This window comes from Clarias gariepinus, chromosome 17 (assembly GCF_024256425.1).
Source record: "Clarias gariepinus isolate MV-2021 ecotype Netherlands chromosome 17, CGAR_prim_01v2, whole genome shotgun sequence".
NCBI classification, from domain to species: Eukaryota; Metazoa; Chordata; class Actinopteri; order Siluriformes; family Clariidae; genus Clarias; species Clarias gariepinus.
The window spans coordinates 9,386,460-9,405,093 of record NC_071116.1 but is presented as its reverse complement, the minus strand read 5'-3'; the positions used below and the strand labels follow the sequence as shown (position 1 = coordinate 9,405,093).

At 38.2% G+C, this 18,634-nt stretch overlaps 2 protein-coding genes across 3 annotated transcripts; one reads left to right on the top strand and one right to left on the bottom strand.

Moving 5' to 3' along the window:
• Positions 1–32: 32 nt before the first annotated feature.
• On the bottom strand, positions 33–3,498 carry ube2l3a (ubiquitin-conjugating enzyme E2L 3a). Its single transcript, XM_053515517.1, has 4 exons — positions 3,421–3,498; positions 2,193–2,288; positions 1,346–1,532; positions 33–1,207 (listed from the first exon to the last, which is right to left on the bottom strand). The coding sequence occupies exons 1-4, from the start codon at positions 3,445–3,447 to the stop codon at positions 1,053–1,055; spliced, it is 465 nt and encodes a 154-aa protein (XP_053371492.1). The 5' UTR covers positions 3,448–3,498; the 3' UTR covers positions 33–1,052.
• Positions 3,499–8,627: 5,129 nt separating this feature from the next.
• Positions 8,628–16,589, top strand: hic2 (hypermethylated in cancer 2). 2 transcript variants are annotated; one of them, XM_053475872.1, is made up of 3 exons: positions 8,640–8,687; positions 9,427–9,436; positions 13,359–16,589. In XM_053475872.1, the coding sequence occupies exons 1-3, from the start codon at positions 8,640–8,642 to the stop codon at positions 15,080–15,082; spliced, it is 1,782 nt and encodes a 593-aa protein (XP_053331847.1). In that variant the 3' UTR covers positions 15,083–16,589. The 2 variants fall into 2 exon arrangements, with proteins under 2 accessions (XP_053331846.1, XP_053331847.1); XM_053475871.1 differs by lacking the exon at positions 9,427–9,436 and having other exon boundaries at positions 8,628–8,687; positions 13,351–16,589.
• The last annotated feature ends 2,045 nt before the right edge of the window (positions 16,590–18,634 follow it).

Below are 18,634 nucleotides of genomic sequence, written 5' to 3'. Positions count from 1 at the left end.
AAAAGATGGAGAAGGTCTTTATAATTCAGAAAATATGATCCACCTTCTTATTTTGACTACATCAGAAGATGGGTTGGGTTTATTGTGTTGTCATTCACCATGTGTACATAAATTAGTTCCACTTGGTGATAAAAATATATCAAGACTTAACATATCCTGCTAAATTGAAACACCTCTTGCAAATAATTAACTAAAACAAATTATTCTGGTCCCAGTTGTGTGTTAATTTGGCACTATGGTATAATAAGTAATTTTGAAAGTTTCTTTCAGAATAAAATGACATCTATTAAACCATAATCTATTAAAAGAAGCTGTAAAAGCATTCTTAAAATCAGACACGAATTGTGTTTTTTTTCCCTTTTTTATAACATCATAAACATTATACGGGAACAGTGAATAAGCTGAAGTTTTGAATATTGGATGAATTACAGAGGTTATGAAGAACATAACACTTCGTTCCACAGAACACAGTGCAACCTAAGCAAAAACAAAAGAATAAAAAGAAATATAAAAGAAATGTATGCCACACACACCTTTATAATTTTGATACGTTAAGTGTCGCCTACCATGGTTTTTAGCCCGAACAAAGACAATTTTGTGGAGGAGAAAGACCGAAAAGACATAACAGAATGAAATTCACTGTAGTAATCTGCTCTGGGAAAAGAAAAAAAACAGTCACGGTTCATTGCACAGCAGGTTTTATGACCAGTACACAGCTCTGTGCAAATTAAGAACAAATTAAAAGGAACAGCATTTACCCCCACCCTCCTTACCCAAAACTTGCCATTTTGTCCAAGTTTCCATTTACACATGTATTTGGATCTCATTTGCTTTATACACTATAGAAAAACCAGCCATCCAGTTGGCACCCAGAGGGCATGTAGAACTGAGTCATAAAAGTCCTGTAGCGAGGTCGAAATGCTTTTGGGATGCTCTGCTCCAAGTTCGGAGTGGATGCTGGGAGCTTGGGTGGGAGGGTGACGGGTAGAGGCAGAGGTTTAAAGATCTGGAGAGGTGGGCAAAGGAGAGGAGTGGGAGTCACACTCATCTTATTAGTCCACCGGCCGCTTTTCACCATGTTTCTTTGTAAACTCTTCTGCATTCTTAAAGAATTTTTTACGGTCTTTTGAGTATTCCTCTGCTAGATCGGCCCTCAGTGGGTGCTCTGGCTGAGGGTCATTGACAAGGGCGATGAGAGACTGAATTACTAATTTGTGGGAGAGAAAAACAGAAGAAAATTTTGTTGGATACGAAAGACAACAGAGACCTAAATAGAACGGCAGATTATTTACATTTATATTAATTACTCAAGCCTACGTTGCTTCTTCCTATGCAGAGCCTTTACCTTGATCGGTTTTGGTTGCAGGTTTCCAGTTTTCAGCACTTATGACTGGCAAGCACACCTGACCTTTCTCATCTATGTTTGGGTGGTAAATCTTTGTTTTGAAGGTGATCTTGGGTGGCTTAAAGGGATACTCAGCAGGGAAGATGATTTCAATCCTGAATGCACCCTTATCGTACGGAGGGTTGTCCTGAAATAAACAAACATCCATTTTAATTATTTCTAACTAATCTGTGTGTGAGCGAAAACACTTTATAATCCATTTTTTAATGCACCACCTAACATTGACAAACATGTTAATGCTCAATTAACTCAATGCATGACCGAATCATGGTCACCGCACAAAACAAGTGCGTACAATTCATACCACGCCTTGGAAACACCTCCATCTAGACAGCATAGTGTAAATATCAGACTCAGTTGGATTACAGGCATTTTTAGGTGGTTTTTTTGCCCTTGGGGTGGATTTAAATGCAGGCCACTATAACAAAAGCATTATTTAAATAACACTGCAAGACCCACCCACAAGTTCACCTTGCCCTCTGTGAGCAAGGCCAAAGTCTTAAAACTAGTTTGAATTAGTATTTCTGCTGTTCAGAGCATTTCCAATTCATAATATATTCAAACCCAAACAATTTTCTTCAACAAACTTCTGGCATTACTGAATTGCAGCATCGCATAACTTAACACATTGCCTGTTTACTGCAGATTTCTTTCTGCTTTTAAGTGTTATAAAATAAATTTATTCAAATACATACATTAAAATCTGAGTGAAAATAAAATGTATTGTGATGTACAAAATAATATTTTCCATACATATTCAATGAAATACCACTATAATCATACTTACAGGAACAATAAGCCCTTGCCAAGTCAAAATGTTTGACTCGTCAACTTGGATGTTGCGGAAATTTTTCATTCCAGACTTGCGGATTTCATCGAGTTCCTATGAAACAAATTGCACAAATCCGGGAAATGTTTTTGACAAGAGTGGTTAGTTCGAACACCTGAAACTAGGCTCTGAGCTTTACATCACAAATTAGATTATACTGTAACAATGCAAACATAAGACTAATAAAAAGAGTTAATTTAATGGGTGGTGATGAGATAAACAACTTCATACAGCTATATTTTCATTTCCATCTTAAAACTGCAGCTCATGAGAACAGGATACTTCAGGCGAACTTAATTGCTGTGTGAATCACCAGCTTCGTCATAATGCTTAGATTACAATCTACTACAAATTATCAAATGTGGGAATAAATTAGGGAGTGATCTCACGTTAATAAAATTAAGAATAATAGAAAACAAGTCTCGAGATTTTCAGGGACAAGCGTATCGCATACTGTAAAATGTAAGTGCTTAAAGTAAAAGCTACACCCATTCGACACCTCGGTGACTTCCTGCTTCTGTCCAACTAACACTTTTGCTATTATAAATCCGTGTTACTGAAAGGTATAAAGACACTGAAATTAGGAGAAAACCAGTCGCCTATGCCAACTAAAGTTCAATAATTATAATGTTAACTAACTGGTTACGATTTTATCCAGCAGTTACACGACTAAATTGAAAACCCATCAGCAATCACACAGCTAGCTAATTTGCTCTTAGGCCATCCGAGTCCTCGGCTAGCTAACTTGATCTCTTTTAACCCAACAGTTTCCTCAAAACCTTTTCAGACCGGTGACACCAGACAGATAATCCTATTATTAACCTTTTTCAACTCAAATTAAAAACACGTCGCTTGCGAGAAATATAAGACACTTTAGCGAAAAGTACATTCGGTTCTTTTTGCCGGCGGCCTTGGCAAGCGAACATGTTCATTCGCTTTTTCACTAGCAAGCGGGCTAACAGGCTAACTACATAGCCAGGCTGTCGGCTAACGTTAAATGCGATGAAACCGGCTAGCTTTTTAGCTTCTCCATCATCATATTTCTTAGACATAAGACAGAAGTTACAGGAATATTCCACTTTGAATTTACACCGGCTTCTTATAAGCACGACATAAAAGCGACTAGGCGGAAAGTGGAGTAAATCTTATTTAACAACAATAATTAGGGATTACTCAGGGTATTTACCTTATGCAGCCTCCTGCTTGCCGCCATCTTGGATTTGCTGACTAACTACCCAGAGTGCACCGCGACAGATATAACTATTCTTCTGGAAACCCCCCTTAGCACATACAGTGTGTCATCAGAAATTCAAATGTGAACAAACAATGTAAAGTTACAGAGCTGTAAACTGTTAAGAAATTAAAATGGATGTCTATCTTTTACTGTTACTCTAACTATATTTATATACATTTTTGTGTGTAAAATGATGGTCCCTGATTTTAGTTAAAAAAAAAAAAAAAAACCTATACAGTATAATTAAATGTCACTGTGAGTCATCAAAATAGTTCTGTGAAGAGTCATCATTTAAATTCCCTCCTTCAAAATAAAGTGTTGCTCTAAAAGAAAATGGCCATTTAAAATACCAGCAAAGAAATCTTGCACAATATTTGATACAAGAAAGCATTCTGTAAGGAGACATTTATGTAAGATTTATAGACAAACTCTCCCATTTAAAAGCTTTAGTTAGTATGTTTTGCTTCAAAGAATATTCTACATGAAAAAAATTGTGTGCGCTTTCTGATATCTCTGTAACATGACAAACTGAATATGTCTTATCTTGTTAACTTACAGAAAGCCGAGTGGTAGAAATGACTGTTAAGGAAACAACAGCTTATATTAGCTCTAATGTGAATGATAAAAGTAGATCGTCTCACAGGAAGTGTATTTAAAAAAGTAAAAACACAACGTGTAGTTCATTACAAAGAACAAAAGGGTTTGCCTTGCACCACCCCACTTCTGATTACTTTTATTTTTATTACATTTGATTACTTTCATGAATTACTGTTACTGTTGTTTTTTATGATTTGATGTCAGTGTTTAAGTGATCTCCCATCATGCTCATTCCGGATGTTATTCTGACCACATTTCTTCCTCGAAGATGATGGTTTACCACTATCCTTCCAGGTTTTAGTAATGCGTTTTTCAGTTCTTAACCAAATTTTATTAATTTCATCAATCTCCTTAGTTGTTTTCTTTTCTTGATGCAGGCCAATACTCTTTTTAAAGAGCATGGAACGACTACAGGATATGACTTATGACATGGTTGTTTAAGAAGTAAGAAGCTGCCCACGGAATCAGTTTCGGGGTAAAGAACTAGTTGCCAACAGAACTAGATTAATCATTGCAGTAATTATTCAATGAAAGGCTCTTAACTATTTGGTATTTAAATCCAAGTGGTGAACACCTCCTCTACCCTAAGTTTCCTGGGTATACAGGATAAAGCGATATAGTGAGTAATGATTGAGTGAAAAATGTTTATACAGGGGTTGGGCAATGAAATGCCTGGTTTTAGACCACAATAATTCATTAGTATGGCATCCTTTTTGTGGCCAATACTGCATCATATCGTCTTGGAAATGACATATACAAGTCCTGCACAGTGGCCAGAGGGACTTTGAGCCATTCTTTTTGCAGAATAGTGGCCAGGACTGTGCGGGCCATGGGAGATGTTCAACTTCACTTTCATGTTCATTAAACCACTCTGTCACCAGTCTTGCTGTGTGTATTGGTTCATTATCATCATCCTGATACACGGCACCACCTTCAGGATACAATGTCTGAACCATCGGGTGCACATGGTCCTCCAGAATGGTTTAGTAGTCCTTGCACAAGTATGGGGCTTAGGGTATGCCATGATATTGCAGCCCAAAACATAACTGATCCACCCCCATGCTTTACTCTGGGCAAGCAACAGTCTGGGTGGTACGCTTCTTTGGGGCTTCTTCACACCATAACTCTACCGGATGTGGAGTGAAGGTGAAGGTGGACTCATCATAGAACAATACATGTTTCACATTGTCCACAGCCCAAGATTTTTGCTGCTGGCACCATTGAAATCGATGTTTGGCATTGGCAAAAGTGACCAAAGGTTTGGCTATTGGAACCCGGCCATGTACATTGACCCTGTGAAGCTCCCGACAAACAGTTTAGGTGGCAACAGAAGAGTTGAGATGCACATTTAATTCTGCAGTTTTTTGGATACAACCCGGTTTAGCACCCAGACATCCTTTTCAGACAGCTTCCTCTTGTGTCCACAGTACTCCTGTTGGATGTGGTTCGTCCTTCTCGGTGGTATGCTGACATTAACCTGGATACCATGGCCAGATCAAAGCATATTTATGTGTTACAATTGCCCAGTTAGAGTCCAGACCTAAATCCAATTAAGAATCTGTGGCAAGACTTGAAAATTGCTGTTCATCTGACTGAGCTTGAGCTATTTTGGAAAGAAGAAAGGGCAAAGCCTATAGAGTCTAGATGTGCAAAGCCTATAGAGACAAACTCCCCCAAAAAAATTTAGCTGTAGCAAAAGGTGGTTCTACAAAGACTTAACTCAGGGTGTGCTGAATACGAATGCACACTACACTTTTCAGATATTTATTTGTAAAAAAAAAAAAAAAAAAGAAAAGAAAAGAAGGAAAGAAAGAAAGAAAGAAAACCGTTTTCTTTCGACTTCACAATTATGTGCCACTTTGTGTTGGTCTTTCACATAAAATGTAAATAAAAAACATTTACATTTGTGGTTGTATCGTGAGAAAATGTGGAAAGGTTTAAGAGGTATGAATACTTTTAGCAAGGCACCATATACTGTACTGTACATATACCCATCACGAGGCAGTAAAGATTTTGTCCAGCAGGGGGTGGTAAATAGAATTATATGACGTTTGTTCATATTTAAGAAGATTGTACAAAAAATAAATAAACACCAAGCTTTTAAACTTACCTGAACAAACTCTTCATTCTTCACTTTTTAGTCCTTGCTGAAGTCTATATATATGGATTAAAGTTGTTGAGTAATGCACTGTTAGCAGTTCTGGCAGTTTCTGACAATAGTGTTAGCTGCATGGCAAAACAAAGGTGTGCATTAATACATTTGTTCAATGTTCTATAGCAAGAGTTAACTGTAAAATAAATTTCATGTACTTTCTTAGTACATTTTATGAGGTTTTCCAATATTAGGCTCGTCATTTAAATGCATGCAGTATTATTTGTCTATTTATTTGAGCCATAAAAATTTTAAAAATTGTAATTAAATTCATGCTTATACTATTTAAACTGAGATTTAAATTAGACCAGTTAAATTCCAGTGAAAGTTTAAATCTCTTTTTCTTTTTGAATGTAAAAGGTAGAAGCAAGTGAGGGAATTATTGTTTTATAGCTGCTGTAAGAGTAACAGGTTTATATACAGTATATGGTTTATTTTTATTTAAAAAATTGTGTTTATTGTAAGTTTTGTAATATTGTAATATATGTCAGTGAAATATGAGTGTTACAATAATTAGTTCTAGATTCGGTAAAACCATTTAAATGTACCTTATTACTATTATTATTATTATTATTAATATTATTATTATTATATAGACAGGTAAAGAGAGAGAGAGAGAGAGAGAGAGAGAGAGATGGAATAAGGAAAATAAATGCTAATGTCTCTCAATGTCCTCTGGGTGGCACAGGAGTACACAGCATGACGTCCTGTCTCAACACAGTTAAAGTCCTAGGATTATTAGAACAACAAGGTGGGAGGGCGAACACTGATATCCTTGAAATACTTTCAGTTCTGCTGAAAACCTGCACTGGCACAAACATGATTCTGCTTATGAAGTGCATGATAATTACCTAAGAAGTTGGATCAAGTGTGTTAAAACACTGGGAAACCCCTAAATTACTGTATGCATTACACTGTGCACTCCAGGACAGAAAAAACTAATTGTTAAGCTGACACCATCAAGAGCCATGTAAATCTCTCACTCTTTCTCTTTCTCTCTTATTTTTCATACACTTGAGGAGTGATAGAGTAAATATTAAAATAAACTTTGGCACAGATTCTACTGGAACTGTACTGGATGAATGCAGGTAATTCTTTAAAAACATTCCATTGATTTGATCGTGAAAGATCATAACTGTTATGTTTTACCAAACAATATCAAAACCATAGGGTTTACATTATCATCTTATTCATACTCATAAATACAATAAATTACCAAGCACCAAAGTAAAACAATATCAACAATGACATGTGTAGATTCATATATCATGATGAATTTTTTAACCCCTCATTGAACATTAATATGGAACATTTATCTTTATGTTTCAATCTTCTGCCTACTGGTTGAATGCTTTATGCCATATTACACAGCATCTCTGTGTGAAAATTATAAAAGTTGTTTGTTATAAAGCAAAGGTGCCTTCAAAAAAAAACACCAATTAACAACAACAGTTTATACATTTAAAAAAATCACATGAGGAGCATTAAATAGTAATAAAGTTATTTGTGAGTGTGTCAAGTGAGTAGAATGAGGCGCAGTTTGTGCATTTTGTTTTTTAAGAAAATTAGCTGGCAAGTATTATGGAGCAGCTTGGAGGTTGTTCCACAGTTCTTCTGAAAATATTTCTGTCGCTACTCTTTCTTCATTTATTTTATATATACAGAACCAAGCAGACCTTATTATGGTTTATTGTTTGCAAAATGTAAAATGTTGTGTGTGGCCCAGCAGACAATGAGCCCAAGGCCACAGACCTGGCCACAAAATTCTCCATATCCTAATTGGATTGAGCACCCATGGGATGCACCCGACAAACAAGTCCATATCATGAAGGGCCCACCGCACAACCCAAAGCACCCAAAGGATCGCCCTACCAACGTCAAACATCCCAGCACACCCCAAAGACCCTGCGGCACCAAGGGTGGCACATGGGGATTTGTGGGATTGTGGTTTTAATGATATGTACATAGTAATGGTTTTATTGTTTTATAGGCCACTATGCTATAGGATGTACAAAGTGAGAGTATCCCAAATTGCTACGTGTGTGTGTGTGTGCCCTGCGACGGATTGGCACCCTGTCCAGGGTGTACCCTGCCTCGTGCCTTACGCCTCCTGGGATAGGCTCCAGGTCCCCGCGACCCTGAATACAGGATAAAGCAGTATAGAAGATGAGTGATATGTATGTATGTATGTATGTATGTATGGTGGGCAGTAGCGCCTGGTGAGGGTGAGTGTGAATGAATCATACAACAAATAACTGAATATAAGCAAACGCCTCGGGCACTGAAGCGAATTGGTGGCTCCCTCTTTTCTCCCCCTCTGCCTTTCTCACCCCCTCTTTTCCTGGCTTTTATTCAAATTTGGGTCAGGGGTGAGGATTCTTCACGTCACAAGCCTGCAAGATGGCGCTCGCAGAGCTGTGAGATGAGAGAGCAGGATGGCTGTGTGAAGAGCTTCGGTCGCTGTATTCAGGTAAACTCTTCTACCTCTTTCTCTCATTTCGGCGGCAGGGCACAACAACACGGATGCGGTTTTTTTCCCCTCAGGAATGCGGGTTTTAAAATAAAATAATATTGCTGAAACTATAGCACGGTGTGTGTGTGTGCGCACGCGAGAGAGAGAGAGAGAGAGAGAGACTCTCTGTGTGTGTGTGTGTGCGCGCGCCCACAGGGGCTTCTCTTGTTTAGTGCTTTACACCAGGACAAGCTTGGCAAGCTAGTGGCAATGTCCTTTATTCACTGGATTTATTTGCTTTTAGGTAAAAATTGCTTTCTTCATCAACTGTAGTACTACTACTACTACTAATAATAATAATAATAATAATGTGATAAGTCGCTCAGTTTGAAGCAGTTTTATAATGTCAGTATGTTTCTGGTCTGTGTGACAAATGGCGAGTTGTGGTTTTACGGATTTTTTTTTTTTTAATCCCGTGTGTGTGTGTGTGTGTGTGTGTGTGAGAGAGAGAGAGAGAGAGTGAGAGTCCTAGATAAAAGCTTGTTTTGCAGTAAAGGGAAAGCTGCGCGTGCGTTTTGCGTGTACTACTACATATGTCTGTATAGTTTGGGATTGTGCACGCGCAGCAGCCCTCTGTTTCTGTTTAACAGTTTAACTAAAAAATAATAATAAAAGAAAATCCTACCAATATGTGAAATGGCATATTTCGATATACTGGAAGAAAACCCGACGTTTGCGTTTTCTCTGTTCCGATTAGCCAAGCCGTTGTGATCAGGAGGTTATGCTAAGCGACGAGCTCTGGCGTTTACGGCAACTTTATTCTCCTGGTTCTCTCTCCTTTTTTCGTACTAAACGTGATTGGATTTCTTAAGTGAACCTTTCATCTCGTCTATTTTAACGACTTCGGGGGGAGGGGGTGTTGTTTTACAATGGTCTTTTCTGCACAGAAGGTAGAAGTGTGCATGACAGTTTCCCTGAATGAGAGCAATCCCAAGGGCTTTTTCTCCCACCCATGCACTCACATTAATGTATAAGGTTTTTCCTGCCCAGGAGGTGCACACATTGTGTTTGTGTCATTGAGTAAAAATTTGCACGATAAATTTCATTTCAACGCTTATAGAAATTCGGATGATGTACATTTTTCTGGAAATGTTTAGTTTTTTTTTTTATGTATAACACAACATGTTCTTGAAAAGCAGGAACTGTGTTGCTTAAAGGCAGTGCCATATGTTTGAAATCTTGCCCAGCATGCTTGGCATGTTTGTATGTTGTAACATTTCAACAGTTTTTTGTTGAAAAGCTGATTGGTTAAAAGCTATTCCATTTACGTGTTATGTTTTTGGTAATTTGCTGTTTCAGATCCCTAACACGCCTCACGCAACCTGCGCAATATCTCACTGTTTCATTTTTAGTCATTATTTTAGTAATTCTAACCGCAGCCAAGTGGAGAAAGAATCTTTGACCCATTTGGCGCGTTTTAACAATTTCTTGCTAAACCCTTGCACACAATTTAAAACGACTGTCTGTAACACTCTGAGCACAAGATGAACACAACCTTAAATTTTCATCAGATCTAATCTTTTTTTTTTTTTCCTTTCTAATTAGTCGACTTCAATCTTTTGTCCTGAGTCCTAGTTGAGGCTATCATCAAAGTCATCATTCAGACTCGCACCTGAAAACTGTGTTTGTGACAACCTCAAGAGCCTTTTGTAGGCTGCTTTTTGTATACCTGAGCGGAATTTGCTGAACCTTCATGGTTAGGTTTGACAGAAACAAGGTTTGTCTCTGATAGGAAATGAAAATGGGTTTGGGCAGTGAAACGAGGATGTCTTGCATTCTTGAGATAACATGCTCCTGGTTCTAACCGGCATTTTGATTAAATTAGTGTTTATGGAATGAGTAAAGACTGCTGTCTTTTTAAATGCGTGTGGTTTTTTTTTTCTTTCTTTCTTTTTTTTTCTTCTCTCTCTGATATTTCTGAAATCATAAATAAGACAGGGGCTTTTAAGCTAAGGTAGCAGTTTGAGTCAAGGGAAGGAAACTTATTCTCTCTCTCACACACACAAACACACGCACAGGTGAAAGGCTACATTTTTAATATTAGTAATTTTTGAGAAAAATGCCCATTTACTTTATATTTAAACCTATAAACTGTATTTCTAGCCAGCCCAATGTTTTAAAACCTTTTTAGTCTATGCATAGGTCTGTTTCTATTGAGCACAATAAAAACAGACCACAGGGAGTTTGCGGCTTTGGATGAAATGGTTTATGTGGCAAATCACAACCCACATTAGATTTTGTCTACTACTTCGCTTCTTTTTGTTGTTGCACTTTTTTTTTTCTCCTAAAAGCAATCTCTCTGATTAGACCAGTTGTTTCATCTCTGTCCTGGTGCAGGTCTGTTCATGGATAGGAATGTCTACAGAGCAGTAAAAAGAGTCAGGAGCAGCTTATCAATCTGTGGAAAAGATAAATTCTTACAGAATGCTTCTAAAAAACAGTGTTTCAATCAGGAAATGTTTAAATAACTGTGAGGAAATAAATGCTCTGTTCTAATGTTATTTACCTTTTCACACCTTGTATGTAGCTGTATCGCTCTGTTTTTAGGTATTTAAGTTCTATATCGCCTTTTTATAGGATCTGCACAAATGGAAAAAGACATTAAGTTTTTAATGGTTTGTGGAATCCGATGAATTTATTATAAATTTTTTTTTCAAGGCTAATCATGTTTGTTGCCAGACAAGGTTACCCACTGTATGGCTGATCTGTTCCTCTGCACTTTGGCTTTTTCTCTTGGTAGCAATCTTGTTGATTAGGCCAGTTGTTTCATCTTGGTGCCGGTGCAGGTCTGTTCATGGACAGGAATGTCTACAGAGCAATAAAGAGGGTCAGCAGCACCTTATCAACCCGTGTATGCAATTCAGATAAATTCTTTCCTCTCATTACCGTTACTGTTGGGTTATTTTCCTGCTAGTCATCAGGCAGACCCGAGATATTTTTTTGTCACTTTGGTAATTCTTAAAGTGTGCTTTTATACTTCTGGTCTAAAAACTGAATCTTTTGAGTGATTGTCTTACTCTGAGTAGAATTAGGATTGGCTTTAAAGTTGGAGGAAGACTAATTGCAAAAGACCCCCCCCCCCCACACACACACAAACACACACACACACACACATAAGCTGTTAAACAAAGTTGTTGTTTGTTTTTTTTTCCACTGCAAAATAATGTGCAGTAATCCACTGTGATCTAGTCAAAGTGGTGTGTTAAGTCAATATGTCGGCAATAAGTCAACATGTTTTTTTTGGGAAGATTCCCAAGTTATTCTGCCATATGGAAAAGTCGCGTTGGCTGACATCTGAGATACCGGGTGTGTCAGACTGCAGTACTGGATGCCCAAAGGCTGATTGTGAATTATATGTACCCTCTTCTAACCCAAAGGACTGAATCCATGAAGTCCTAGATAAGGAGCTGATGCGTTGAATCAGGTGTGTTAAATGAAGTAGAAGGCTAACTCTACAGTGTGTGGTGGTTTTTTGGAAGTAAATTCAGATAATTCCGATTTCCAGAAACCAGTGTTAAGTAAAGATATTGTTAAAAGGAAGGGCTCGGTTCACATGATCTACTTAAATAAGGTCAGTTGCCTAACCATAACAAGGATGTACTTGTTATTCTTGTACCTTCTTTTACCCATGAATATACTTCTCCACAGCTTTTCAGTGACCGCCTCTGCTGGCTACAAAAAATCGATTATAAAGCAAAAGTCTGGACTTTCTGATTGAATTTTTGGTGTTCCCTACTGTGAAAGAAAAGCTTATGGTTGACGTTTGTCAAATAGATCATAAATAGTTAAGGTGTCTGTGAAGCCTATGTATATTCTTATTTACAAAACAGTTTAAATGTAATGGCTCCCACTGTACAATAACTTTTTGTTTATAATTTATACACTACGTATCCTATATTACTTTGGCTTAATTCATTAAGTTCTAGGTGAAAAGTATTATAGTGTATCCACTTAGATTATAACCACTGTAAGATCTCTAATTGTAGATATAAATGGCTTTATTAATACACTTGTGGTTGCAGTTTGATTACTGATGACCATTATTCTTTTGTATTGATCAAGTATTGTGATATCCTATAGATTCCACAACCAATACCAGCACTTGTTGCTAAATGACTTAACCTTTATCTTGGAAATTGCAAAGATTCTGTTACAAGTCAGGGCCTGCTTATCCAATGGAGGGACTGTTGGCTTACCTGTTCCCACCACACCCTAAGTATCTCCTCTGGCTCAAGTTTCATGTTGTCCTTCATGCAAGCCAGCCAGAAACATCCACTGGTCTCCTTTCCCCAACCCCCATCTTTCAACAAAGAGACTGACCCTGGAGGCTGGCATTAATGAGTGGTGGCAGGAACGTTAAGAAGGCTAAGACGAGAAAAATGTTACTATTGGCTGCACCGCCTTACCTGCTTTGTGCTTGGATTGTCTACACCTATAGTGTTTTGTGTAGCACAGGTTTCTGCTTGAAAGTCTGTAATGGTTGTGAAATAGTCATTTTTCCCACATTGGATTTAGTTTAGGCCACAATATATATTGTCAGAAAATTACTGTACATTGAATAGCATTTTGAGTGTTTTCTTTGTTTCATTCTTGTTTTTGATCTTCTTATGTATCTTTACAGGTTTCTAGGTGCAGGAAAAAAGCTGGAAATGGAACTGCCAAATCATGCCAAACAATTGCTGCTGCAGCTGAACCAACAAAGAGCCAAAGGTTATCTGTGTGATGTGATTATAGTTGTAGAAAATGCCCTCTTTCGGGCACACAAGAACATTTTGGCAGCCAGTAGTATCTACTTTAAGTCCCTCATCCTTCATGACAACTTAATTAACCTCGACACAGATATGGTCAATCCGTCAATTTTTCGGCAAGTACTGGACTTTATTTACACCGGCAAGCTTTTGTCCTCAGATCAGGTCAGTGACCACAATTTTAATGCCCTCCTAACGGCAGCAAGCTACCTCCAACTCCATGACCTAGCTGCTCTCTGCAGAAAAAAGCTTAAACGCAATGGCAGATCTCTCCACAACAAACCCACAACTCCTACCAATGGAAGAACTTCTAGGAACCAAAGGCTGTCCTCCACACCCATCACACCAAACCAAATTTCAGGGTTTAAAGACAGTGAAAAAATAAAGAGACATGATGAGCTCCTTAAAGATGAGTTGTCAGAGGATGAGATTTTTGTCAGGAATGCTCAGTGTGCAAACCCAGCCAACTCTCTTAGTCCCTCTACTAGTAAGAATGGGAGCAATGGCCCCATTACAAGCAGTGGTGGACTTTTGGAGCTTGGCCTGGACCTCTCTAAGAAAAGCCCTTCAGGAAGCACGGTCACTGAAGAAGTAAGTCCAAGCAGTATCCCACAAGAATCACCTCAGTCTGCCTCAGAATCCACAGCCAACAGTGCCTCATTCGATGATCTCCCTACTAACCCACAGAGCCTAACTACTGGAGAGCCTATGGAAACTGGTGAAGCAGAGGAATGTGACGAGAACCAGCATTTTCCAGACGCTGAGCAACGAAAAAGCACCCGCCAGATATCAAGGTCCAGGCGACAAGCCAAGGGTGAGGGTCACAAAGGTGAAGATATGGAAAGGTCCACTTTGCCCAACGGAGTTGCCAAGAGGCTGAATGTGGCTGGAGAAAGGCTCACAGGTGGAGGAAACGTCAACTCGGATCTGTCCTACCAGTGTAAGGATGAGGAAGAAGGAATGGAGAATGGCCAGGAGCAGAGTGAAGAGAGTGGCCACAGTGAGAATGAAGGTGGACGCAATAGTGCCAACTATGTCTATCGGCAGGAAGGCTTTGAGCCTGCCCTTGGTGACAACCTTTATGTGTGTATTCCCTGTGGTAAAGGTTTCCCTAGCTCGGAGGAGCTAAACGCCCATGTGGAGACCCATACTGAAGAAGAGCTTTACATCAAAGAGGAGGAGGACGATACCTATCCAAAGGAAGATGAGGCTGAAGCTGAGGACTTGTCATCTCAGACGGTCCAAGTGCACGGCATAGAAGCGCGACGCTTTTGCTGTACAGTGTGCAATAAAAGCTACAAAGATCCTGCAACGCTGCGGCAGCACGAGAAGACGCACTGGCTTACGCGGCCTTTTCCCTGCAACATCTGCGGGAAGATGTTCACGCAGCGCGGCACCATGACGCGACACATGCGCAGCCACCTTGGTCTAAAACCGTTTGCCTGTGAGGAGTGTGGCATGCGATTCACCCGCCAGTACCGACTCACAGAGCACATGCGGGTACACTCTGGGGAAAAGCCCTATGAATGTCAGCTTTGTGGGGGCAAGTTCACCCAACAGCGTAACCTCATCAGCCACCTTCGAATGCATACCTCCCCATCATAAGCCAAAGACATTTTGAATGGAATACCTTGAGCGCAAAAAGATTTCGTTACAGTGCACACCTGTATTCTGTAAAGATGATGGCTATGAGTGGGTGATCTGACGGTGCGGTCGCTCTCTGTTTGAGTGACAGGAGTAGTATTTCTATATATTAATGCCCCAACAGTTAAAAGAGATTTTTTTTTTTTTATTGGTATGATATGATGGCTTTTTCTTTTAATTATTTTATTTTTTCCCTTCCTTCAATGCTGCGAATGTATGCCTTGAGCAATTATGCTGTTTCGAAATTCTTTGGGCGCTCTGGATCGCTTTAGACCAGTCTATGCATTGGTTTCATTATATGTTTCACTAGCTGTTGTCTCCAAGTATACAGTTTAATTTTCTTCGGTCCACAAAAAGCAAGGGACAGGAGTTAAGAAAATGTAAAACACTGTCTCTAATTGATTAACTAATAATTGCTAACCCTTTTTTTTATTTTATTATTATTATTTTTTTTAACTTTAAAGGAAGATTGAAATATGACTAAGAGCCTTTAGAAATGTTTATAGTGTTATAAAAGCTTTGTGCATCTGACCAAACACATTCACAAGCTTTAGTAACATATGCCCATTGCCTATTTCTAGCCATGAAGGAGACAGGGTCCATAAAAGCGTTCATACAATAGCACACATTTCGTCGGTTTAGATTTTGATTGTTACATAAAACTGACATGCTGGAGCTTTTTTGCTGTCCCTGATCATGGTCCATTCAGTAGTTGCAAAAAGTGGTGTGAAAAATGGGAATTATTCGATGTACCCTTGTGGGCTCCTTCTGTGCCTGACATGGGCAAATGGGGGGTATAGAAGAGTGATTCTGGGTGTTCTTTTCAGCTCTAATGTTTACTCATATAATATATATCTATATAGGGGTTTACTCTTGAGACAAAAAGCCAAAAGTAATGGTACTTGTTTTAGATAACTTATTGTTATGCTTCAGTGAATGTTTCAACTGGAAGTTCTTTTGATATTTCTTTGGGGTGGGGCGATTCAGGTGATTTGGTTGGGTTTGTTTTATTGAATTTTGAATGTCAATTTTGTTGGTACTGTTATTCAGTTATGATTGTTAAGGTTTTTGCTTCACTAAAAATCTTTTATTTGTAGTCTTGTCACATTGCTACCTCTTAATTCTTAAGAACAGTCGTTCATTGGTAGAAAAGTGGGGGTCTGGATGTAGCTGGTCCCCACAAGGTTGTATAAAGTTTGGTAAGGTTTTCAGAATGGTCCTAACCTGCCCATCTCTCAACAAAGGTTTTGATGTTTGTGTGTTTCTTTTTTCTTTTTTTTTTTAATATTTAACATAGTAGAACTAGAACTTAGCTTGTTGGATGCATGTATTTAAGTTTTATGTTAAAGAAATCCAAAGAGAAAACTAGTACTGAGGAAAATAATGGCTTATGAACAAAACTTTTTTCTGTAGAATGTCACTACCAAAGTTTTTAGATTAAATACAGAAAATAACATTTCAGGAGAAAAAAAATATTAAACAGATTTTTTTTCTTTTTTTTTTTTTTTTTACTTTTAGATCTCAGTAAAGATGAATGATGTTAGTTTATACTGGACATTGTACACAAAACCAATGAACAACTTTTGTAAAACTTCTGCTGATTGGTGGGCTGGCAGTTTTTCAATTTTGAAGTTTACATTAGTTTCTCAAGTTGGTTTGTCATTGCTTTTGTCTTCAGACGAACTTTATTGAAGGACTTTAGAAGGACTAATTTATTTTAGTTCAGACCAAAAAAAAAAAGGAAGAAGTAAGACAAACTGAGTAGAGTTGTTATGCCTGTGTTACATGACCACCATTTTGGAGAAGTTCATTCAATGAGGAATCAATACACTGGATTGTTTCTACAGTCAAAAGAAATGCTCTTGGGCTTTTTTGTGGCTCATACAGGAACTGATGTTGAGTATTGTATAAATCCTTTGCATAGTTCTGAGAAAGACGAGTTATTCCAAAACCCTAGTCGTCGTCCTAGGTTACTGACTTGGGAGTCACTGTTACCTTATCAGCTCAGACAGTATCTCTGCTAGGAGATATTCATATTTCACTGCTGAAATTTTTACACCCTCTATTTGCATTATTATTATTATTATTTTTTTTTTTTTACAGCCAGTTCCAGTGCATCACATTCCATGTGTAACTTTTACCCTTGTCAATGCAAATTTTAATGGCATTCCTTTTGTTTGTTTTTATTTGTTCTGGTTCTTAATCCAAAGCCCAGTGCAAGTGCTTACTAATGATCATGAGATGCAGCTGTTGTCATATACCTTAGAACAATGTACACTGCCTTCCTTTTTCCTGGAATTTTGTCTGAATTCATCTTATCAGAGACTTAAATCCATATACAGTGCTGTGCAAAAGTCTTTAGCCACACACTATTTCTTCATATGTTGATTCCAAAGAGCCAGGCTTTCTTGTATTTAAGGTGTAGTCATGAGGAATAGTTCTCCAGGCTTTCTGAAGGATTTTTTTTTTGTCCCCTTTTAAGTCCAGTCCCTGTACCTGTCCAGTTTTAGAGATATGTTTTTTTGTTAAGCCACACAGTGACCTATGAATCACTTAAGCATTAAGAAAATGTAACTGAGGCATAAACCAGTGAGAAACCGGTGCAGATAATGATGGATGATCAGGCCGGTAATTATTATACATCTACATTTAGGCATTTGGCAGACGCTCTTATCCAGAGCAACTTGCAAAAAGTGCTTTAAGTTTATAAATTGGATACATACTTACACTGGTATACAGGGGTTGGAACTGATGGAGGGGAAATGAGGTTACTGCTGAGGTTGTTACATAAACAAGCAAATTTTAAAATGTATCTTTAGGCACTTTGCAGCCTGTTGCAGTAAAACATTTTTTTCCCATTTGTTTAATCAACATAAATAAATTTTATTTAATATGAAGAAATGAGTGGTGGTTTAAAATGTTTGCATGGTCCTGTATATCATGTAACTCCATAAGTTATTACACTGTAAACACTGTTTTGACACAAGTTTTTTCCTCTTTCTGCCAAGGATTAAGCAGTTAAGGAGATTATGGGCAGCATCAAATTCTCAGGCCATTAGTTAGTCTGCAGCCCTGTCCATTTGCTCATATCTGCCCTTTACAGACATACTCTTGGTCCAAAATCTTAATTATTTGAATGGTTGCTTCCTTAAGGGTAATGTTGGTTTCCTTAAACAGAAACTTAGTTATGGTAATTAAGCAGGTCATGCTTGGCATCCACCCTGGTGTTGAAGTACTCGTATCTGCTCAGGGAGACATTACTGTGTCCTCCTTGTCACTTTCATAAACCACACAGGATTCCAGGAAAAAAAAAAACATCTATGTACATCTCTTGTGTACATATCAGCATTTAACCAGTACATCAGTGTCGTAGCAGGGATGTGTTGCACGACTGAAGTGTTCAGAGCTGAAACAGCATGAAAAGGATGGCAAAGTTTCAAACTGTGACAATAATGTTTCTACTTCAGACTTCAGGGATGGTTCTACATATTTTGGAAATGTGGAGCTTTCGAC

Bases quoted from the DNA above. Each gene is read 5' to 3' on its own strand.
- hic2 (XM_053475872.1), top strand. From the start codon at position 8,640: ATGAGAGAGCAGGATGGCTGTGTGAAGAGCTTCGGTCGCTGTATTCAG.
- ube2l3a (XM_053515517.1), bottom strand. From the start codon at position 3,447: ATGGCGGCAAGCAGGAGGCTGCATAAG. The intron at 2,289-3,420 runs GTAAATACCCTG...TTTGTTTCATAG, and splicing joins CAAGCAGGAGGCTGCATAAG to GAACTCGATGAAATCCGCAA. The intron at 1,533-2,192 runs GTAAGTATGATT...TGTTTATTTCAG, and splicing joins GGCAAGGGCTTATTGTTCCT to GACAACCCTCCGTACGATAA.